This window comes from Erythranthe guttata, chromosome 14 (genome assembly GCF_056151865.1).
Source record: "Erythranthe guttata isolate IM_541 chromosome 14, IM_541, whole genome shotgun sequence".
Classification (NCBI taxonomy): domain Eukaryota; kingdom Viridiplantae; phylum Streptophyta; class Magnoliopsida; order Lamiales; family Phrymaceae; genus Erythranthe; species Erythranthe guttata.
The window spans coordinates 9,003,091-9,027,176 of record NC_142546.1 but is presented as its reverse complement, the minus strand read 5'-3'; the positions used below and the strand labels follow the sequence as shown (position 1 = coordinate 9,027,176).

The 24,086-nt window shown below is 38.2% G+C and overlaps 6 protein-coding genes and 1 non-coding gene across 9 annotated transcripts; 5 read left to right on the top strand and 2 right to left on the bottom strand.

The window, feature by feature from the left end:
• Positions 1–400: 400 nt before the first annotated feature.
• LOC105954616 (protein BASIC PENTACYSTEINE4) lies at positions 401–2,445 on the top strand. 2 transcript variants are annotated; one of them, XM_012978280.2, is made up of 2 exons: positions 401–535; positions 1,473–2,445. In XM_012978280.2, exon 2 carries the CDS (start codon positions 1,510–1,512, stop codon positions 2,248–2,250), a length of 741 nt encoding a protein of 246 aa, XP_012833734.2. In that variant the 5' UTR covers positions 401–535; positions 1,473–1,509; the 3' UTR covers positions 2,251–2,445. The 2 variants fall into 2 exon arrangements, with proteins under 2 accessions (XP_012833734.2, XP_088669621.1); XM_088813495.1 differs by lacking the exon at positions 401–535 and adding an exon at positions 560–698.
• A 159-nt stretch (positions 2,446–2,604) lies between these two features.
• LOC105954620 (chromatin-remodeling complex subunit) lies at positions 2,605–4,335 on the bottom strand. 2 transcript variants are annotated; one of them, XM_088813496.1, is made up of 4 exons: positions 4,143–4,335; positions 3,620–3,853; positions 3,132–3,199; positions 2,605–2,906 (listed from the first exon to the last, which is right to left on the bottom strand). In XM_088813496.1, the coding sequence occupies exons 2-4, from the start codon at positions 3,834–3,836 to the stop codon at positions 2,775–2,777; spliced, it is 417 nt and encodes a 138-aa protein (XP_088669622.1). In that variant the 5' UTR covers positions 3,837–3,853; positions 4,143–4,335; the 3' UTR covers positions 2,605–2,774. The 2 variants fall into 2 exon arrangements, with proteins under 2 accessions (XP_088669622.1, XP_088669623.1); XM_088813497.1 differs by having other exon boundaries at positions 3,620–3,829; positions 4,143–4,333.
• A 2,108-nt stretch (positions 4,336–6,443) lies between these two features.
• On the top strand, positions 6,444–9,810 carry LOC105954615 (bZIP transcription factor 29). Its single transcript, XM_012978279.2, has 5 exons — positions 6,444–6,764; positions 7,018–8,318; positions 8,404–8,536; positions 8,638–8,722; positions 9,252–9,810. Exons 2-5 carry the CDS (start codon positions 7,078–7,080, stop codon positions 9,428–9,430), a joined length of 1,638 nt encoding a protein of 545 aa, XP_012833733.2. The 5' UTR covers positions 6,444–6,764; positions 7,018–7,077; the 3' UTR covers positions 9,431–9,810.
• Positions 9,811–10,211: 401 nt separating this feature from the next.
• Positions 10,212–10,295, top strand: TRNAL-CAA (transfer RNA leucine (anticodon CAA)). Its single transcript has one exon. It is a non-coding gene; the product is annotated as a tRNA-Leu (tRNA).
• A 595-nt stretch (positions 10,296–10,890) lies between these two features.
• On the bottom strand, positions 10,891–12,929 carry LOC105954614 (amidophosphoribosyltransferase, chloroplastic). The gene is made up of 2 exons (XM_088814697.1): positions 11,115–12,929; positions 10,891–11,074 (listed from the first exon to the last, which is right to left on the bottom strand). Exon 1 carries the CDS (start codon positions 12,851–12,853, stop codon positions 11,123–11,125), a length of 1,731 nt encoding a protein of 576 aa, XP_088670823.1. The 5' UTR covers positions 12,854–12,929; the 3' UTR covers positions 10,891–11,074; positions 11,115–11,122.
• Positions 12,930–13,090: 161 nt separating this feature from the next.
• Positions 13,091–15,128, top strand: LOC105954621 (ATP synthase E chain). The gene is made up of 3 exons (XM_088814699.1): positions 13,091–13,343; positions 13,459–13,524; positions 14,741–15,128. Exons 1-3 carry the CDS (start codon positions 13,296–13,298, stop codon positions 14,786–14,788), a joined length of 162 nt encoding a protein of 53 aa, XP_088670825.1. The 5' UTR covers positions 13,091–13,295; the 3' UTR covers positions 14,789–15,128.
• A 1,822-nt stretch (positions 15,129–16,950) lies between these two features.
• LOC105954584 (auxin-responsive protein SAUR15) lies at positions 16,951–17,364 on the top strand. The gene has a single exon (XM_012978248.2). It carries the CDS (start codon positions 16,951–16,953, stop codon positions 17,362–17,364), a length of 414 nt encoding a protein of 137 aa, XP_012833702.2.
• The last annotated feature ends 6,722 nt before the right edge of the window (positions 17,365–24,086 follow it).

Genomic DNA, 24,086 nt, shown 5'->3' with positions numbered 1-24,086 from the left:
AAATTCTAAGTTTACTCCAATACAAATTACTACTATTAACGTTTCAACATTTTTTTTAATTTATTGTGGGGAATAAATTTATAAAATAATTCAAAACATATTTTAAATTTAAACTTACATCATAAAACATCTTACAAATCTAGACAAAGCAAAATTAAATAATAAAAGTGATAAAAGTACAGAATATTCGATAGAAATTAACTACTTGAGATGTAATTCTCAATTATAGTTAAAATCAATTTCTTTTAGAGAGAATTAGAAACAAAAGACCTTAATTGCAAACAATATTTTGCAATGATTTGAAATGTTAGATAAAACGAAATTTTTATTTGAGTTTTTCCCTTTATTTTTATTTTTAATTACTAAAATATTATAAATAAAAAATAAAAAAATAAAAACTGTTACAATAGAGAGAAATAAGAAAAAAGGAGAGACTAGAGAGAGAGAGAAGAGCAGGACGGAGAAGAGGGTTTTCAGTGTGCGGAAGGGCCGATTCGAAATTAACACTCCTCCAATTGCTCCGCCATCATCTCCGGTAACTCCTCCGCCCCTAACCACCACCACGACCGCTCTCCTTCTCTCTCTCAAATGTATAGTCACGTGACTGCCACGTGACGTGATTGATCCCCGACCTATTTTTAATTCTCATCTTCCTAATGCACACACACTTGCAACTGCATAATCTTCAGGCGTGCATTGTGTGAATGCTTTCCTAATCTACTATGTTCAATTTCTTCTTCATCTCTTCATTCACTGCATTTGATGAGATTCATATTTCTCTGTTTTTTTCTTTTTTTTTTTGGATTTTGTTTTGTTCTGTGGTGTCAATTTGGGAATTGATTGAAGTTAATTTTCAGTCCGCACAATTTTACATCTTCAGTTGAATTGATTCTAGGTCATTTATTTCTTCATACATTCAATCCTTTCTAATTGTTCGAAATCTGCCTGAATTTACTCTGTGTTATGAGGAAACTAATGATCTAGATGTATAGTTAAATATTTGCTAATTGCGTTTTCATGAATAGTTACTTCAATTTTTTCATCGTAAATCAAATATGAATTTTTCGTATATTCCTCACCACCAAACATAACCACCAGCATTGGATTTTTGGCTGAATTGTAGTTAAAGACGAACGAGATCAGTTTTTCTGTTCTTGCATTTCTTTTTCCGAAAGATATTTTGCTTGAAATCACAGTTTTCTTAAGCAAATTACTTTCGACATTCAAAACATGCATTCATTGATGTTGAAGAATTAGTTTCCCGATGAGTTTTGCTTTTAAAGTTGATCTCGGTGACTGATTACCGTAATCTGTTTTATGGTTCGTATGTATTGTTTTAATCTCGATTCAGCTGTAGAAATGCCTCACGGTGTTGCATTAGTTCACTTATGGTTCGACTGCGTATTCGAGTATATGACATTCGAATGAGTAATCGAATTTATTCAATCCCATTTGGTTTTGTACTACTGCAGGAGAGTGCTCGAGTTCAACACTCGATAAACGCAGTCAATGTGGAACATGATGCAGTACCAGCATTTCAGTGAACAAAACGCCTTCAACACGACCGCCAAAATCGGCATACTCTATGAAGAAAAGGAGGCCGCTTTAAAAGAGCGCGACAAGGCCATATCCGAAACAAAAGCAATATTAAAAGAAATGGAATTCACCATCAAGCAGAGAGACTTAGCAATCATCGAGCGCAACAACGCCCTAAAAGAACGCGACAACGCAATCGCAGCCCTCCAATTCCACGAGAGCAATATGCGTATCCCTATTGCTGAAGTTCCCACGTCAAGGGCAAAAGCGTCCAGGAATGTCAAAATAAAGTCGACTAGATTATCAAAGAAAGCGAAGAAAATGGGTGAGGATTTGAATAGGCAGGTCACAACTTACGGATCAAAGGCTGAGTGGGAAGATCAAGATCTTGGCTCGACGCTCCAGATGATTCAGTTCGATGAATCGACTATGCCTGTGCCTGTTTGTTCTTGTACAGGGGTGGCCCGCCAGTGCTACAAGTGGGGGAAAGGGGGTTGGCAGTCGTCTTGTTGCACGACAGCCCTGTCGGAATATCCGCTCCCTCAAATGCCGAACAAGAGGCATGCTAGAATGGGGGGAAGGAAAATGAGTGGGACTGTGTTTAGCAGATTGCTGACTAGACTAGGGACAGCTGGACACGACTTGTCGGTTCCGTTGGATTTGAAGATTTACTGGGCTAAACACGGGACCAATCGCTACATCACCATCACGTAATTACCTTTCTTCTTTACATTTTTTTTTCTCCCTCGTGTGTAGCCTACGTTTTTTTCCGATGAATTAACTAGAACTATCTTGGCTCTGGTAGTAATAAACGTCGTTCGTGTGTAGGATAAAATTTGATCTACTGAGGCTTGAAAATTTTGCACTTGGTAAATATAGTAATTAGTTGGTGCTGTTTCTGCTTTCTTATTTTCTGTTGCTTTATACTGTGAGTTTTGCTTTAATTTGAATTCTTGAGCTTCGATATGTTTTATTTAGTAAGTCGAATTTTGCGAAAAATCGATATTGATTGAAATATTTAATTTTATTTCAATTTAGTGATTAATGAATTTCAAAAAATACAAAAGATTAGAATATAACAACATTGTTTATTTATTTCAATTAAGCACCAACTACATTTTCTGATTATCAGTAATAACATAATAAGCAAACCAAAACACGGGATTCTTCGTTCATAAACAAGACAGACTTAACATCGACCGAAAAATAGATACAATCAGAGAAATCTATTCGTCGAGCTACCTCAAAACAACTGCAGCATTTCTTAGAGCTAAGTAACGCTGAACATAATCATTAGGAAGAGATCTGATGACCTTGAACACCTCTGTATTCGCATAACGGAGCTTCGTTCTTGGATCAAAGTACGGTGCCTGCACATGAGATGCGTTTTTTATCTTTTCTTTCTAATTCAATTGAGATTTTAATATTTTCTTTCTTCATGCTACAAATATAGGAATCGTATAGCTGATTCGATAATGGGGTTCAAAATCCCAACTTTCATGCTTTAAGCATGTATAAACACAAGATTAACGTAATTGTAATTTATATGCATGAAATTCTCGATAGAAATTGCACGAAGAAAAAGACATAGATACCTCGTATCCAGTTACATCACAGATTCTTTTGCATGGTCGCGTAGATGGTGGCGTTTCAATGTTAACATCTGCAAGTAACAACAGAAAAATAGCATGTGTTACACATTCATTATACGATTAATTTCTCATAAGATTGCATAATTTTATCTTGTGAACCAAAGAAGGCCTAAGAGTACAAGTTTCGAGTATTGTGATATGGGAGTCGTTAATAAAAGAACACGACTCGGAATATAAAAGAATTTGTTGGCACAATTTTCTTCTTAGCCCAAAAAAGTCATACCGACACACTTGAGCTTATGATCATGTTTAACGAATTTAACGAGAGCTAATATATCATATTCTTCCATTAATTAGCATACGACCAAATGATCCTTCTTAACTTTGAGGTTCGATGTACTTCACTCTACTATAGAACGATAACTTAAATACGTGACCAATAATTAGATACCCCAATCTACTAATAATTACGAACGAGATTATAAACTCACAATTGGGTTCGTCGGGAGGGTAATTTGGGTAATTCTCAGCTGGAATAATCTGCTTGAGATGCTTCCACCTGAACCTGGGTTGTCCCTTCGGATACTTTTCGTACATTTGAATCTTCTTAAACTTCATGTGAGACGGCAACACCATTTCCGCTTCCACCACTTCTTGCTCCATTTCGTTAACCAAATTGCTGCTCTTAACAAAGATTATACCTACCATCCATAACAAGTCAACACCTAAACATTGACTTAAAACCATATTCATTAATAAACAGATTTAACCATAATATATTTTTTTAAATTTTTTTTTTATTTTTTGATTTTGCACACACAAAAAAAAAAAAAAACAAATTTGTCCAAAAAATGACTGCAAATAATAAGCGCAAGCATTATATCGAACAAATATACAAACAAAAAGACAATTAATCGGTGAATAAAAAAAAGGGGAAAAAAATCAAAACTTGGATAACTTAATAACCAGAACAACAATGAAAATCGAAATCTTCAAGCGAGGGTAACTTAATACCTCAGTTACAGCCTCCGTGCGCCGCCACCGTTGCGCCGGCGAAACAACAGAGAAGAATCAGCTGGGGAAGGAAAACTCGCCGGCGATCGAACAATGTCAGTAATTCTCGACTAAAAAAATTGAATTTCAATCGCTATTTCTTAAGACAGAAATAATTAGGGCTTGTTTGGATTTAGCGTTTTGCATAGTTAAAATTGAAAATCCAGATTTGGGCCTACTAAGGTATGGGCCCGGTAAAATAAACACCCCAGATTGTTGATGACGTAAGCTTGGTTTATTAACAGGCCCAATAACATTTATTTTTTGCGTAAATTACAGCCAACCCCCTGAAATAAGGTCAAATTACGAAAAATCCATCTTGTTTGGGTAATTACAACCACCCCCTCAACTATAAATTTTCTTATACGTGCATAATTATAGTATCAAATTCAACTAAATATTCTGCGTTGCGTGGAATGTTCTCTAGTTTGTACTTGTTTGGTGCAAAAATGCAGTTTCTGATGCACTAAAATCTGATATTTACAAGCCAACAAACACATCTTATGATCATCTTGTTTTAAAATGTGGAGATCTAATGAGGTAAAACAGGTACAAACTAGAAAATATTTCCATATAATCGAAAAGATTCCACTAAATTTAACACCGCAAGAATAAACGTGTAAGAAGATTCATAGCTGAATGATTATATATAATTACCCAAACATAAGATTATTTTTCGTAATTTGACATTACCTTGGAGAATGACCGTAATTGACCTTTTGTTTTTTTATGAATTATGAATTTATAAACCACATGGAAGAAACTAGAAAGGGGGCTTGTGTGAATAAAATAATTGATTCAATGTCTTACATTTTGTCTACTTCTCTTTCTATAATAGAATCTCGATAAATCAATAATTTCGCTTAAATAATAATTCTTATCACTCCAGACTCGGTGATAGCGTGTGAAATTATCAACACGATAATTCAATAATTCACTAAATTAATAGATTTTCTATAACTCTCGACTGTATTACTTTATAAAAGTTTAAATATATACAATTTTTTTTCTTTCTACCCTCAAAAAATACATTTTATTTTCTTGTGGAAATGGACCCATTTATATTCCTTATCCATTTGTTGCCCCAGTTTTTCCGTCACGCCGTTTTGATTTATATTGATATTTTATTAAACAAAATGAGGACGATTTTGACCTTAAAAATCTAAATAACAATAATATAAATAATAAATGTTTTCGACTTTCGAGATCGAATTGACTAGAGAAGATGTATCTCGCAGCATCTTATTAGTTTGAAGGATTTTCATATTTATGTGAAGATTTGGAATTTTTGAAAGTATTTATATATGAGATTATAATTTTGAAAAGAAATAGTTGAAGTGATCGTTAATCATTATGTAGTACGTAAACTTCAACTTTTTAACGCATGCGCGTTTTGTGCTCGACTCTCGATGATACCCGACAAACGCTTTATAGGTCATTTTGCAGTTTTTAAAAAGTAAGAAACATGTTTGAAATTTTGAATAACAAAAAATTTCATAGTTATTTACATGATTTAATGATGAACAGCAAATTAATAGCTGATAATAATATTTATTTTGAATATATTTATATAAAAATATATAAAAATAATTTATATATGTTGATATAGTATATTTATATATACACTCTTATACTTTTAATATTTACACGTTTTTCTAAAATTTATGTATCTCTATTTTGGGGACATACCGTTTTCCCGTGTCCATTTCTGTGTACCGCCGTTTTCATGTTCGTGCTATATACGTGACCATTAATGATTCGAAATTCATTGTCGAATAAACTTACCCAAAGAAATTTAACGATTGCCGATATAAATTCAAAAGTATTGACTATAAATCCTTTTATCTAAATGCACCATAAATAAATGATAGGGGTAGATTGGCTATAAAACTTAATCATTATACGCTTTTGTGAAATATTTATTACACGAGGAGTTTTTGACAATTACGGTAAGAATGGGGGGCATCAAATGCAATAACCCCATATTTATAATTATCTTTTGGAGGGTTAGGTTTGAATAATGGCAATCAACCATATTTCTACTCATTGGTTGTGACTTTATGAGATTATTAATTTTTTTATTCAAAAAAAATTCCTTGTATTTCAACCAAAATTATGTAATTAGATTATTAAAAATATAAAATAGATTGTTACTCTGACAGGAAAATAATTCATTTCAGACAAAATATATATAAATATAAAAAAAGAAAAAAGAAAAAGAAAAAGGGATTATTACCTAAAAAGCGGTCGGAATGTAAATGAAACTCACTCGAAATGCAAATGAAATTGAAATTCATATCAAATTCAACGCGCAAAAGGCAGTGTAGTAGTAGTAATAGAGCGAAGGCAGTAAGTAATAATAGTCATGAAATCCGTGTAATTACAGTCATACCACCAGTCGTCGTCGTCTCCGATATTTTTTTTAGAGAGAGAAGGAAACAAAACTTTAGAGAGAGAGAAAAAAAAAATACCTAACGTTTAGATATCTCTATACCTAATAATTATAATCACGTATACTTCACCTCCCCCAAATGCGCCGGATGAACTCCTGCTAACTTGCGCCGCTCTGCAGAAAATGTTCGGGTAAAGCTTTTTTCGTCTTGTTCTCCTTTTTTTTTTTTTTGATTTTTTATTTATTTCTAGTTTAATTAGCTTGTGATTCTGCATTTTATTATCCGTTTCCTGGGTAAACTGATCGCGATTTCGTTGATTGATTGGGAATTGGAATTGGTTCAGTTATTTGAAGCTGATTGTGATTTTGATTGCATTTAATTTTGAATTTGAATTTGAGTTCTGGTGTGCTGATTTGTGTGTGTTTTTTTATCCACGCACACAGTGTGTAACTAAGTAGAACTGCGCAAGAGTGAGTTTTTATTTTTTCAATTGAAGAAAAAAAATGGGTGGTGACAAAGAGGAAGAAGGTAATAATGGTGACACTATGCACAGACTCCAATCTTCATTTGGAACTTCATCTTCTTCCCTTCAAACACAACACCAAAACCAAAACCAAAACCACCACCAACAACAGCAGCAACCATTTACCTTAAACCAACTAGATATACCTCAGCTACACATGCCGCAATTCCGTGGGCAGATTCGTAATTTCTCCCCGAATTCAAGCTTCGAAAATGCGGGTAAAAGAGTTGGCATTCCTCCTTCACACCCTCAAATCCCTCCCATGTCACCCTATTCGCAGATCCCGGTTAATCGCCCTATAAACCAGCCAATGGGAATGCAGAATTTTAATACATCGCATAATCGTTCTTTATCACAGCCATCTTTCTTCCCCCTCGATTCGCTGCCTCCACTAATCCCTTCCCCTTATCGAGAGTCGCCTCCGAATTTGATTTCCGACCAGGTGGCAGCAGCTGACGTGGCGATGGAGGAGAGAGAAGGGGGAACACATTCGATGATGCCCCCTTCTCCTTTCACGAGGGGTGGTGGTTCGTTTAGGGTTGGGGAAAGTCTTCCTCCTCGTAAAGCCCACAGAAGGTCAAACAGTGATATCCCGTTTGGATTTTCGACTATCATGCAGTCTTCGCCGCCTCTTATACCGTTGCTTAAAAGAGAGTCGAGTTGGGAGAAAGGAAGGGAAAACAACGCAGAGGGGACTGGAGAGAGAAAATCCGAAGGTGAAATTGTGGACGATCTTTTCTCCGCTTATATGAATTTGGACAACATAGATGCCTTCAACTCTTCTGGTACAGACGAGAAACTGGCGAACGAGAATCTTTCTCGAGAAGATTTGGATAGTCGAGCGAGCGGTACAAAGACTAACAATGGAGGTGATAGCAGTGATAATGAAGCCACTAGCAGTGTGAACGAGAGTGGGAACAGTACGCACAAGAGGGAAGGGGTAAAAAGGACCGCTGGGGAAGATATTGCTCCGACATCTCGACACTATAGAAGTCTCTCTATGGATAGTTTTATGGGGAAGATGAATTTTGCTGATGAGTTTCCGAAAATGCCCCCGTCGCCGGGTACACTGCCAGGTCAACTCTCGCCCACTAATTCGATCGACGGAGCTTTTAACTTGGAGTTTGGGAATGGAGAGTTTAGTGGTGCTGAACTTAAGAAGATAATGGGGAATGAGAAACTTGCTGAGATAGCTTTAAGTGATCCCAAGAGGGCAAAAAGGTAAAACATTACCTTCGACCAATCCATCGGTAATAGGTTTTAAGTTGATTTTTTTTTTTAATTAATGTTGTATATTTTCTTTTAGGATCTTAGCTAACCGTCAATCTGCTGCTCGATCGAAAGAGAGAAAGATGAGATATATCACAGAGTTGGAACACAAAGTTCAGACATTACAGACTGAAGCTACGACATTGTCAGCACAACTTACTCTGCTTCAAGTATGAGATTTAAATATCTTTATTATGTTTAGGTTATGCAGTTCGGTTTTTTTTTCTTTCTCGTTTATGGTTTAATGGTTAGTGTTTTGATTTGCTTTCAGCGAGACGCCACTGGACTTACTAGCCAGAACAATGAGCTGAAGTTTCGATTGCAGGCCATGGAACAACAGGCTCAACTCCGAGATGGTACGGTTTTTTTTAGTTGGTATTTGTTCTTTTATATTTTTATGTTTGAATCGGTTAATATCTTTTCATAGGATTGTGTAATGATTAGGGTTTGGGTTTGGACTAAGTTATCATTCATCTGCATGATTAAAATCTAGAAACCTGATTGTATTATGTATCAAGCGTAATCATAATTCTCAAACAAGAAATTAACGTATAATTAATAGTAAATTTCAACATTGTCACTCTATTAGCCATTTGACGAACTAAGAAATCATGCTTTTTTTCTACGCAGATGCCGAATTATGTTTAAGTAGCCGTTTGTAATTTTGATATTGCTTTCTTGTACTACTAACGAAAACAGATTTTCACCGAAAGCAATTAGCAACTTACTCATAATTAGCTTTTATCTTGGCATAAGGGGTTATTATGCATTGCACATCACTCCAATTGTACAATTGGGTTATCATAAATTTAAAAAAAATGAAAATTCTTAATCTTATGTTGGGAACCAAACTGAGGCCTTAATGTGTGGATTTTCTTGTGTCAGCACTGAATGAAGCATTGACTGGAGAGGTACAACGCCTGAAGATTGCAAATGCAGAACTAAACGGAGATACATCGAAATTTCAGCAGCTCTCAATCAACTCCCAAATGTTTCAGTTACGTCAGCAGCACTCTCAGCAAATGAACGGCAATAAAACGGCCAAACACGAGCCAAGCCAATAGCTTTTTGACGGGCACTTCTTCGTTTATAAAAACAGGGCCTTGAAAGTTATTTTGAACTCGTCTTCTTTTTTTTTTTTTTTTTCTTTTTTTTTTTTTTTTTTTTTTTATTTATTTATTTATGGAATTGAATTCATTCATTAGTTTTTGCACCTTCCTTGCGATATACGCATTGGAGGTGTGGAGTTTCGAGTCTAGTCACACATGCATGTTCATGTTCATTATCCCTTTGTCGAAAAGTCTACAAGAAAGCTATGTTATCTATAAGCATCGATTACCGACCTAGTAAAAAACCTATTTATGTCTAGCAAACTTGTGTTGGATATATCGTACCTATATTATATCAATCTGTGATACCATATATATGATCCTTATTTTTCCAATATTTGTGTAGTCTTTTTATTTTACGTTACGTGCACTATTAGATTCCGGTATTGAATAATGGACCTTTGATTATGGATACTCGGTCCCCCCGCCTATGTCTGTGGTTTACTTATACTTAGTTTTGAGTATTAGAGGAATCGATGAATAGCGTTTGAATCTTGTTAAGTAACTGATGTTTTCATTTGTAGCATGATTTTAATCAATCAAAGTTCAATCTAAATCATTAGCAACAATTAAGACATATTCGAAAGCTAGTGATATTTAGATTCTTCATTTGAAAAGTGTCTTTGCTCCTGTAATCAGTAACGAACTTCATGTGTAGAAGATGACATACATAAATCAGGGCAATAATTCTGTCCGATTAATATATTATTAATCTAGAACAATAATCAAACAACAAGTCAGGATGGCCGAGTGGTCTAAGGCGCCAGACTCAAGTTCTGGTCCTCTAACGAGGGCGTGGGTTCAAACCCCACTTCTGACATTATCATTTTTTTAATTTTTTTTCTCTTTATTTTTTTAATTTTCTTTTTCCCATCATATCATTTTTTTAATTTTCTTTTCAATTTTTTTTTCATTTTCTTTTTCCCATCATATCATTCATTTTATTTTTTGTCTATAATTTTTTAATTTTCTTTTTAAATTTAATTTGTTTTTAATTTTCTTTTTCCCATCATATCATTTTTCTTATTTCGATAATTATTAAGAAAACTAGTCTCTTATTAACTTATCTATCATACTTCAATTTTAATACCACTATTTCAACTTCAAACGTGATTTTACCATTTTTAAGTCTCAATTCAACAAAATTCAAATGACGGAATTTGTAGTTCTTCAAGTTAGTTTTCCAAGATAATTTGAATTATCTACAATTCAAAATATAACTCAATCATATATAACTTTGTGACCAACCGATCATCTAATCTAGCTAATTCAATTAGAAAGTTAACCCAAAGAATTACAACTTCAGCGTTTTTCATTTTGCGAAAATCATACTAAAAAATGATCAAAAGTACGACATTTAACATTTCAGTTAAGGAATACATCCATATGTATGTCATTATGTGGAAGATATCATGTAAAAAACTAAAAGTCACCCCAAGTAATATCACTCAAATAAATTAACCATAACTAGTCCATATTAAACCAAACCAAAAATAAAAACCAAAGAAACCAAAATTGTTGTATGAGCCTAAAAAAAAAATTAAAAAAAAATATGAAAAGATAAATAAAAAGAAAAAAGAAAAGAAAAAGAAAAGCACCCTATGAACTAAAACTCAGTTCAGCATATATCACTAAGCACCCTATGAACTAAAAAGAAACCTCTTCTTTCAAATTCACCTTCTTCTTAATACCAGCAAGCCAGCCACCATCAATACTCCCCATACTCCCACTCAACCCATCATCAACAAAATCCCCAATCCTCTTCACCTTCCCTAACGGCTCCACCGGATAATCCCCCGTAAAACAAGCGTAACAAAACCCTTTCGATTCCTCCATCCCCAACTCCCCCTTCAGCCTCTCAATCGGCAAAAACGCAAGCGAATCCGATCCGATAAACTCCCTTATCTCCTCCACACTCATCCTATTCGATATCAACTCCCCCGCACTCGGCGTATCCACTCCGTAATAACATGAAGCCACAATCGGAGGGCTTGCTATCCTCATATGCACCTCCTTCGCCCCTGCTTCCTTTAACAGTCTCACAATCTTCGAAGAGGTGGTCCCACGTACGATGGAGTCGTCCACCACCACCACCCTTTTTCCCTCCAACACCGCCCGAACCGGAGCTAGTTTCAGCTTCACCCCGAAATCGCGAATCTTTTGCGATGGTTCGATGAACGTTCGCCCGACGTAGTGTGACCTAATCAACCCTTGTTGGAATGGAACCCCTGCCTTGGCTGCGTAGCCTATTGCCGCCACTACTCCGGAGTCTGGTACTGCGATTACTACGTCGCAGTCCACCGGAGATTCTGTGGCGAGGATTTCGCCGAATTTGTGCCTTGATTGGTATACGGATCGGCCGAAGACTATTGAATTCGGGAGGGCGAAGTAAATGTGTTCGAAAATGCAGGATTTGGGTTCGGGGTGAGGCATTAGGCAGAAGGATTGGACGCCTTCTTTATCGACTACGATGATTTCTCCGGGGAGGACTTCTCTTTCGTAAGTAGCTTCGATTAGATCCAAAGCGCAGGTTTCGGAGGCGAAAACAATGGCGCCATTGGCTCTCCGGCCCATTACCAGTGGACGGAACCCGAAGGGGTCACGAACGGCGACGAGTTTGTCTTCGGTTAGGAACACCATTGAATAGGCGCCCTCGAGTTTTTCGCAAGCTTCGACTATTCTGAGGAAGAATGGGCGTTGTTTGGATATGGCGATGAGGTGGAGGACGACCTCGGTGTCGGAGGTGGTGTTGAAGATGGAGCCGTTCTCTTCCAGATCGGCGCGGAGGGACTGGTAATTGACGAGGTTGCCGTTGTGGGCGACGCCGACGGAGCCGAATTTGTAGCCGGCGACGAAGGGCTGGACGTTTTTCAGCATGGAGGAACCGGCGGTGGAGTATCTGACGTGGCCGATGGCGGTGTCGCCGGGGAGTTTGTCGAGTTTGGATTCGTTGAAGACCTCGGAGACGAGTCCGACGCCGGTGACGGAGTGGAGGACGCCGTCGTGAACCGTGACGATGCCGGCGCCTTCCTGGCCGCGGTGCTGGAGCGCGTGGAGGGCGAGGTAGCAGAGGCGGGAGGCTTCGGGGTCCTTGTAGATTCCGACGACGCCGCACTCCTCTCTAGGTTTATCATCGCCGCCGTCATCGTCGCTGGATTGGAAGGGGGAATCTGAACCTAGGGTTTCTGATTTTTTGTAGGTTGAGATGACATCGGAGATTGGGTTTTTTTTGGAGGGGGTGATGTGGAGGGGTTTTGGGAGGGTTTTGGTGGGGATGTTGAAGAAGGTCTTCGAATACGGCGGCGGATGGGCGAGGCGTGTGGCGGAGGACGACGTCTGGAAGGCGGAGGGAGTGACGGCGGCGGTGGAAGCGGCCATGGGGAGTGGCGGATGCAAAAGGTGGCTAGGTTTTCGGTGTACTACTTCCGTAGCTTTTCTCAGATGATTTTCGTTATAGAAGAGGGGTTTAAGGGAATGATAATGTATACAATGCGGTGATGTTGATTAGTGTCACGGACGGATTTAATTGGTCATTGACGAGTGCACGGAACACAATATGGTGGAAGTCAAATGGTCAAAGACAGAGCCCAGGTGAATAGGACTGTGTTCGGTGACGGCATTTTATAATTAATTAGGGGGCACACCGCCAAAATGTTCATACCTAAGGGACCAAAATACAATTTACCAAATCTTAATACTGCTGCACGAACCACACGAGTGTGTATAAACTAAGCTAGGGCTTACTGCGTAGAAGAGTTCTCTCTCTCTCTCTAACTTTCTCTCTCTAAGCCAATTTTATTCTGTAAAAAATCCACTGAAGATGACGCTGCCTCCTGGACCGTACTCAGGCAAAAGCACCCTTGCTTTGGTAATTCCCGTTTCTCTCTCTCTCCGATCTTTTTTTTTTTTTTGTTTTTTTTGCTGTTTCAAATATGTAGAATTTTTGATAGATTATCTGAATTTCGATGAATCGTGAATGGCAGGTGGCTAGGGTTTCTGCTTTTACGTTCGGACTTGCTTACGGAAGCGTAAAACTGAAAGTTCTTAAGGTACGATTGCTTGAATTTTTTTGTTTAATTTCGTGTTCGATTACCTGGAAATGAATTGATAAATGGATATGTAGTAAGATTTGATCTGTTTAGATGGTCTTTTCTGGGGAATTCTTGTATGTTTGAACCAGTGTGGGATGTCAATTTGTTGACTGCTGGGTTTTTGGATTTGATTTTGACTATATAGATCTGGGATTTAGGATATTTGATGAAAGTGTTTGATTAGCTTGTGCAATTTGTTGAATTTCTCATCTATAAACCAGTTTGTTGTGGTTGTGGTTGTGAAGTCAGATTTGCAGATGTATAATTAGAGATTGAGGGTTTATGGTTGTGAGATAATTGGATATTGAAAATGGGGCCTCATTTAATTGTTTGAGATGATGAGGAATATTGAGGATACATGGCAAAAATTTTGAACTTCGGAAACGGATATTAATGGACATGGATTTTTTTTGTTATAAACCTCTATGGAGATGCTTCGTTTCAATTTTCATTAACCTGCCGGGACTTTGCTAAGAGATCGGTGTTAATATTGTGTGTTGGTCGGTCTTATAATTGCCACACTGTGGTGTACATCTGATTGCTAGCATCATTATGTGTGTGTGTGTGTGTGTGTGATTGCGAGCTAAACTAATGACAGAACTCACATTACAACGCACATCAATGCTAACAACGTGATCGTGTATTTCGCCGTGTTGTTAAATAGATCTCTGTTGCTTCTTGTTTTTGGCTCGATTATTTCCCTGCAAAAAATTGCAATGTCTTAAATATATGTGCAGTAGTTCTACTAGGTGCTTTTAGTAAATGTTCGTCTTTATATTGTCATCGATCATATGTTTCATTAGCACTACAACATGTAAAATTGCATTCGGAATTTGATGTACTAGAGAATATTGCTATGAAAAGTCAGACGGTTCACGTATTGCTTTAATAAAACTGCGCAGATAATAAATAGCAAGATCCTCGTAGCTGGTAAACGGTCACTTAAGTACCTAGTTTATGTGTGCACACATCTGAATGTTCTGTGCTAAGTAATTTGTTTCTCCTCTCGTTTTTCACTTGTTTCGTTTTGTGGATTATATCGAGTCTTTACAAATTGGTTTATGGTACGACATATTCGTTTTTTCTCTTTCTTGGACAATTTCTTCTGGTCCTTTTATTAATGGCTATGGATGAAAATAATATCATCTTACATTTTCTTTTCTTATTTTACCAGGCAAAAGCAAAGTCTCAAAAGAAAGTGGAAGCCAAGGGGCATCACTAGAGCAGCACTTTTTTGTTATTCTTTTTGTTTTCTGATCATAATAATGTGAAAAAGAAATTCGATTTGCGTTATGCCCTGATTGCAAACGAGCCCCGTTTTATACTTGCGGAGAATTTCCGAATATATCTGACCTTAAACTCTGTCATTTTGTTTAGATTTTCTCGATACATTGATTACTTTCGAAATGAGATAATGTGCAATGTGAAAACATATTTTACATTCTCATCTTTAAACGGCACTCGGTTTAGTTAAAAACTTGTTGCTCTTTGTTTGATCTTTTCGACGTTCCTTGTAAAACGAGGGTGGTTGTAATGCTTAAAATTACGAGTTCGATTATTTTTAATGCCCCCACCCCACAAGTCCTATGCAGCCTCTGCCACTGTCCATTGCATTTTGTGTATATTATAAAACAGAATAATTCGATACTTCCGGAGACCGGAGTTTGTATAAATAAGTACACGGTAGAGTTAAATATAAACGCATGTATACAACTACACTATTCAATCTGTGAATTATTGTGTCATTTGTTAAAGAGTAGAATTGTACAAGGTAAGTAAATAGCAATAAATTGTGGCATGCAGAATTCTTGAAGCTAGCCTACACACATGGAGAAATGTTTGCTGCTTCTAAAAATATCTACTTCCTTTACAAACAGGTTATATTTGCATTAATTAATTACAAGTTTTACTTCCAAGAGTACAATTTTCAACGTATTTTGAAATTTCAGAAAACAAATATCGTAAAGTTTCTATATCTTCGTTTTTTTTTCTCTTCTCGATAAAATAAGAAAATGAAGCAACAAATATTGTTATGGACGATTACAGTTCCGATTTCTGATATAATTTTAGCGCGCAGAAATGTCGCAGCTAGGCTACGTATGGAGATTGGAGTGTTGCTTTTTTCAGCTAAAATTATTTACTTCATTTATAAATTAATCCAGCAAGGCAAAAAAAAAATATTTGCTTTTAAATTATATGTAATTTAGTCAACACAAGCATTAACTAAATAAAAAAACATAATACAGTTTTGGATTGAACGCTGTAATTTGACTAATAGGAGTAACACGCATGTGAAACCAAGAAACATAATTTATAGTTCAAGAATTAATAGACAATGAAAGAAGAATTAATTAATGCATAACTTGCGGATTCAAATCTGTAATTTGACGAATAACACGCATACTGGAAACCATGAAATAAAACGATAATTGTCCCGCAAGGGATGACCTAATGGTTCGAGCAAGTGAGTTAGTGTCAATTGACTCATGATCGAATTCTGTTGGCAACGATCGCTAGATCGAGCTTGTCACACATGGTTAGTCATTTACTTTTCTTGTATAGTTTACAAGCTATTATATGGAAGTACGAAAGTCTATGTATCTAATCAAATGGGATGGATTCAATAAACAAAAAAATCATTAACTTTTGTAACATTGTTAATATATATATATATATATATATATATATATATATATATATATATATATATATATATATATATATATATATATATATATATATATATATATGATTTTTATGTATACAAAACTTATGTAGTATCATATGAAAATTTAATATAAAACAAAATGAAACTAAACTACTAATTGGAAATATATATTAAAATAAATGACAAATTACGGCCACCTCTGAGTTATGGTCAAATTATTAAAACCTCCTTCATGTTCGGAAAATTATAGTCATCTCCTCCTTTTATGTAATTCGGCTATTTATCGAACCAAATCGTATATTCAGTTCGGTAAACGGTATGAAATGTTGATGTACCGAAATTTCAGATCAATTTTACCGATTTAGCATCCTTAAATTTACCTCTAAAGGAGTATTTTCGTAATTTAAAAGGAGTAGCTGTAATTACCAACAAGGAGATAATTTGGCCATAATTTGGCCTAAAATAAAAGATAATAATATGAATTGGTAATAAAAAGTCAAAAGTCAAAAAAAGAAAAAAAAAAAAAACAAAGAGTTTCGTAATAATTTAAAATTGAGGGTTATTTACCGCACACAAGCACTATAAAATCCTCAATAACTAGAGTTCCAAAATCCCAAAAAAAAAAAAAAAAAGAAAAAAAAGAAAAACAAAAAAAAGCTTTTCCGAAAATTGGACGCTCCTCGCCACCTTTCTTCCACCACAGAAAAACCCAAATCATGTCAAAATACACTAAAATCCGACACATTGTTAGACTCCGTCAGATGCTCCGATCATGGCGGATTAAGGCAACTTCTCACCACCGTTCGCCGCCGGATGTGCCGGCGGGACACGTGGCGATCTGCGTGGGGAGCAATCGCCGGAGGTTCATCGTGCGCGCGTCTCACCTGAACCACCCAATTATCAGGCGGCTGCTCAGCCAGGTCGAGGAAGAGTACGGCTTCTCCAGCCGCCCCGGACCGCTAGCGATTCCGTGCGACGAGTCGCTGTTCGAACAGATACTCCGACTCGTTTCCGCCGGCGGCGGCGACTCGGCCGCCAACTCGGAGTTTCACAGATGCTGCGACGACGTCGTTTCCAGGAATCAAAACCCTAATTACTGCTTCAGCGAATCTCGGCCGTTGCTTTACTGATCTATTTTAACCTTCGAAAATGGGAACGCATTTCACTTTGCTCTATTTTATTTAGCAAATCTGATTTGTTTACTTTTTCATCTGATGGTTGTGGTAACTCGTTGTATTAAAACTCAACCGAGTCATCCCGAGTTTACTTGAAGCAAATAAGCGCGCGTTATATAGCAAAAGCGTGTTTTGGTGTTTGGGCTTTGCTTTTGAGTATTACATTTAGACCAAACTCGGGTTATAAGAAATGGATTATTCATTTCTTGGTTTATGAAAGCCCAATACAATCTAATAACAAAATTAAATAAATATTTGAATGCTTATAAATTTATAATAATTCGAGCTCCTTAATTTTTATGTTTATTCGTTAAAAGATATAAATATTTGTAGATTTTAATTAAAATTGAATAAACTAATATATATAATATCTAAATATATTTGTTTTTATTTAAAATTATATTTTCTTCTCGAATTTAATCAAGGTAATATAAGTTAGCTCCGCCACCGAACTGGAACATATAATAATTTGCATTTGTATAACTAAATAATTGTTTTGTGGATTTTGAGAAAAATCAGTAGAACTTCAAGAAATTAATACTCGATAAATTAATAACCCCACTAAAATAAAAAGTTTTATTGGTCACGAATCGATGACAGCATACTAAATTATTAATTCCATAATTTAATATTTCACTAAATTAATCCAATTTTGCCAGTCCTAACTATTGTACTTATTAAAAAAAAGAAATGTATTATTGCGTTTCAATAATTGATTATTGCAAAGACCAATGTGGACCATTACCCATTTATCATGTAGTATGAGCCCACTTCTTGTGGGCCTTTCAGCCCATTTGAGCAAATTCCCTTTTTTCTTGTGATTTTATTTTAACTAAATATTACTACTATTTCTCTATAATACGATTATACATTACTAGTTATCAAAAAATGCGATTATTACTTTAGGTGGTGTTTGCAAAAACTTGAAAAATATTAAGTAGAATGTTGATAAACAAAATAATGACGAAAATGTGGGATGCCTTTTTAGTTAGTTACATAAGTGCCTTTAAATTGGAGACGCGATCTGATGGTACTTCTCAGATTATAGTTTATATTTTTTTTATGTTTAGAGGGATAAAAAGCAAAATAAATAGGATTTTTCGGACCCTAAAACTTAATCGCGTAATTCGAGGACATAAACATGAGTAATTGAATGTTACATCTGGTTATATATAATAGATGAATTTTAAATATAGATCTACAGATAATTACCCATATCCACATGTATGTGCGCTAACTGCTAAGTGGATGATTATTTAATCATATCTATAATTAAAATTCAGAAAATATAAATAACCAGATGTAACATCTAACTCCCGTGAAATCGGTTGGATGTGTTGTGTGTTGTATATGATTGATTAGTATTTTCTATTATTTTTTCTCATTTATTTTGTGGATTATTATTTTTAGTGATCTAGATCACAATTATATCCAAAACAACACTTCAATATTATAGTCAACAACATCCAAATTAATTAAATAAAAATAAATGATTTGATAGATATTCATGCCTCCCACTATACTCAAGATTGATGGCTTTTGACAAGATAGTTTCACATGGTTTGGGGCCAATTGAATAAACGCAGCCAGCACAATACCATATGTCTATATCTTTAATTAAATTAAATAAATTAAGAAAAGGAAAAAAAAAAGAAAAAAAAAATAATAATTTGTGGTGGGTATTATTATTATAGATATGCCTCTATTTCACTATTAATTAATTTAAATTTTAGAGTTAGGGGAACATCAATTAACATATGTGATATGACTAATTGCTTTTGATCATATGACCTTAATGTAGGATCAAATATCGGGTCAAACCTTGTCCACTTGAAAGGTCAATTCTAACCAATGATTTTATTTAAAAATAATATATTTGAAAAATGGGGTTTGGCTCAGATTTTCAATTTTATAAATTAGGATTTAATTTTGATTAATTTTAATTAATATTCTATTAATTAATAATTTATCTTTAATAATAATTTTGTTTATCGGCATCCACTTTGGGATGATACGATGAATAATAATTCTTTTTAAAAAAAAAAAGATGAATAATAATTCATTAAATTTATAAAATAATAGATTTACGATAATGATACAATTATTGTCATATTATTATAAAATTAACGTCATTTTGATAAGATTATATTATTTTATTCCTTAATAATGATATACCTAAATGGGCCGGCCCAATGGACCCTCAAATTTATCTACCAATTAGACTCACTACACAAAAGTCCAATCACATACAAGTGGGCCCATTACACGAAAGCCCAAGCTCCTTCAAAGTAAGGCTTGGGCCCAACAAAGTAAGCCCAACCCATTCAACGATATATAAATAGATGTTTTACTCATTTGTTAAGGTACGTTCTATTTATTCACAATCAATCTCGAGTTTTATTCTCTCTACTATCTCTACGATCCGTACATCTGACTTGAGCGTCGGAGGGGTTTCCGCCGGATCAACCCCCGGCTTAGTTCACGTGTGCTCATTTCGCAGGGACCTCAGGATCATCGAGTTGACTAGCTACTGATCAGCTTTGCTCTCCCAGCTCGTTTTCTATATTACTCAGGTGAGCTAAACTTTAGCATCATCATTTTGGCGCCGTATGTGAGAACGATGCAAACCAGATCACGTAGCCAACAAGATCCTCCTGAGGCGTCAGCTCGGAGAGAAAATGACACAGCTAATAATCTCCCAATCCGTGGAGGATCTGGCATCCCACCTCCTCCACGTGCCGCGGAGCCACCTCCTCCACGTGCAGCGGAGCCAGCTCCTCCACGTGCTGCAGATCCACCTCGTGAGGTTCAGGTGATCCCTCATCGGGATCCACCACTCGCCGATCCACCACTCTCTGCTCCTCGAACGGTTCAAATAACCGAGGACGCGCTCCAACGCATGATAGCAGAAGCCTCAACTCGCGCCGCCACGGAGGCCGTAACTCAATATATCGCCACGATGGGAGCAAACGCTCCCAATGCGATACCAGCGCCAGCTCCACCTATAGCGCCACCTGTGGCCCCACCGCCAATCCAGAATCAAATAAGTGTCTCCTCCTCTACCTCGGACCCACGGTCCCGAGTGCAGCTATCTACTAATCACCTAGGGGCACAACCCAGACAGCAACGTCGGCGCTCACCCCCACGGGGGAATGCGTCACCACAGAGAGTCCCTCTCTTTAATGAGGGAAAAGTCGAAGTAAACAGCAGAATGTCTCGCCAACATCCTTTCCCCAACCAAATAATCTATTGGGTGAAAGAATGCCTATCCCAACAAGACGCAGTCCCTTCACCGTAGACATTCTCAACGAGGTATTACCTCAAGGAGTAAAGATCTCGGGGTTACCTCAATTTGAAGGGACCACCGACCCACAGGAGCATATAGAGAAATTCAGTGCCATGGCGGATTTATATGGCCCGACGGATGCTGCGATGTGCAAAATGTTCCGCACCACTCTCTCCAAGAGGGCAATGAATTGGTTCAACTCTCTACCCATAGGGTCGATTGACACCTTCACTCGGTTGTCAACCCGGTTCGCCAACCAATTCGCCATCAACAAACAATATGCCAAGACCCCAGCTCATATTTTCTCTGTAGTACAGAGAAATAACGAAACGCTCTGCAACTACATTAAGCGTTTCGTAGAAGCCGTCCATGAAGTCCCCAGTGTAGGGCAAGACATGCTCTCTGGGATTATGCAGCAGAACTTGAAACCAGGAAGATTCAAAGAATCTATCGCCGGAAGACCCCCAGGCAACCTAGAGGACTTGCTGAATCGAGCCGAAAAATACGTCCGGATAGAGGAAGCCTCTACCCATGCTTCTCCTAAAAGAAAAAGGGAAGATGACCGTCAGGACAATAGGAGACGCGATGATCGACGTCCACCACTTCCACCTCAAGGCCAACCCTCTTCCTCCTACAATAGGTTCACTCCGCTAAACGCTCGCCTCACTGAAATCCTTCACGTGATAGAACATAAAGGTTTAGCAGAGCCTCCACGTCCTATGCAGCCAAATGCAAAGCGAGAAAAGTCGGATCGTTATTGTCGATTCCATAAGACAGAGGGCATACTACGGAGGAATGTGCACAACTCAAAGTGGCGATTGAGAGGCTGATCAAACAGGGCCATTTAGGCGAGTACATTGATAAGCCTCGAAATAAGCGCCGTGATGATCCTCCACGCCGAGACAATAATCGAGATCAACCTCAAAGACGAGAGGATGGGGGTCACCGACGTGACCCAGATAACAATGATAACCAACCCACCCGGGGAATCATCTCCTTTATCTCCGGAGGACCGGCGGGTGGCGATTCACAAAATGCAAGACGCACCCTCGCTCGATCAGCACGCATGAATCAAGAACGTGCTTCTCCATCCGCACGCAGTTATATAATACGAAGACCTGATCATAGCATAGTCTTCAACTCCTCCGACCTTGAAGGTCCAGATGAAGATCATGTCGATGCGTTGGTAGTAACAGCAACGGTGGCCAACTTCTTGGTCAAGAAGATATTAGTGGACGGTGGGAGCTCAGCTGACATCATGTACCTCCACGCTTTTAAGCAGCTGGGCATAGATAATGCCCGGTTTAATCCCATCTCCACACCCCTGAAAGGATTCACAGGAGAAGGCATTTTGTCCATGGGAGAAGTAGAGCTCCCCGTCTCTTTAGGGGAAGACCCTTGTCGAATCACAAAACTAATCAAATTCCTCGTCGTTGACAAGCCATCCCCCTACAACATCATTCTAGGGAGGCTAGCAATCCATACATTCAAATCAGTGCCTTCCTCCTACCATCAGAAGTGGAAGTTCCCTACTCCCTATGGAATGGGGGAGGTACTTGGAGATAGACGTCTCGCCCGAGAGTGTTATGCAAGGGCCCTACGAGAACCTTCTAAGAAGCCTAAACCACCCGGAAGGGGAGACGACACCCAAAAATCCGACAAACGGAAGTGGGTCAACGCAATCATTGAGGATAATAAAGAAATCCTCATCAGTGTACCAGATGACAACATCAAGCTAGCAGCCGTCGAAGAGCTTAAGCTCATAGAGCTCACTCCCGGAGATACTTCCAAGCTCATACGAATAGGATCTGATTTAGTCCAACCACGGAGCAGTAGCTAATCAACTTCCTGCGACATAATGGAGATGTGTTCGCATGGAAAGCCCAAGATTTGTCGGGCATTCCTCATCAGGTAGCCCTACATCGGCTCAACGTCGACAAGAGGTTGAAACCAGTCAAACAAAGGAAGCGGACATTTGGTCCCGAACGCAACAAGCATATCAAAGCAGAAGTGGCAAAACTCCTTGAAGCGGGCCACATACGACCAGTTCAGTATCCTGAATGGCTGTCGAACATAGTACTCGTTCCCAAGCCAGGTGGCAAGTGGAGACTATGCGTAGACTTCACTGACCTCAACAAAGCTTGTCCTAAGGACCCTTTTCCTCTACCTAGAATCGATCAACTCATCGCTTCGACCTCGGGATGCGAGCTCCTCAGCTTCCTCGATGCATACCAAGGGTATAACCAGATCTTACTTGCGCCAGAAGATCAAGAGAGGGCTAGTTTCATCACTGACCAAGGCATCTACTGCTATCAAGTCATGCCCTTCGGTTTAAAAAACGCAGGAGCCACCTACCAGTGTTTGGTGAACAAAATGTTCGCAGATCAGATCGGTAAAAATATGGAAGTGTACATCGACGACATGCTCGTCAAAAGTGTCAAGGTCTCGGACCACCTAACTGATCTGGATCAGTGTTTCGCCACCCTGCGAAAATATAAGATGAAGCTCAACCCCCTTAAATGTTCATTCGGAGTTCGGGGAGGCAAATTTTTGGGTTATATGATTTCGCAGCGAGGAATCGGAGTTAACTGACTGTACCCTTTCTTGAATTCCTCGCAAACCTTCAACAAGGTCGGATGCGGTGTAATCTGAGATGTACACGTCAAGTACGCCAAAAATACCGTATGAAACCCATCGGGTGGCGAGTACAAACGGTCGCCCTTCTGAGGCAACAACAACTCGACGTTACTTGGCGCTCAAGATAAACGACGAATAGAGTGCAAATGCTCTTCCGTCAACACACTATCAAAATTAACTAAGTCCAAATTAATTGGCTTCTTTTTCTTTTGCCTCCTCGTATCAACCTCAACATCACTCGGCGGAATATCATCCTCCTCCTCCTCTTCATCCGTCAGCTCAACTTCACTACTATGGACCGCACGATCACTCGCCAATGGCGCTTGAGTAGACTCATCGCTATCACTCCCAAAATCCACGACTTGACGCCTATTACGACGTCTACTGGAACCCACTTCATCAACAGAGGGGCAAAGATTAACATTATTACTCGCTTCCACATCGTCACTCCAAGATTCAATGATTTCTCGCCTTACGGAACCCCTAACATTCACATCATCTTCAACGAAAATTCGCCCCTCATTTCGCCCGACCCCTCGCGCGAATCGTGCCGAAAACGGGCCCCAGACGCGCCCCAAAACCTGTCAACGACGCGCCCTCACGCGCGCCAACTACCCCGCCACCAGACGCGCGCGTACGCACCGAAGAAAGGGCCCCGGAAGCGCGCGGACGCGCGGCCACGTCACTCCCAGCCAATGCCGTGCGCGCGTACTCCATAGACTCCCGCCCCGACGCGCGCGCGCATCCCACATCC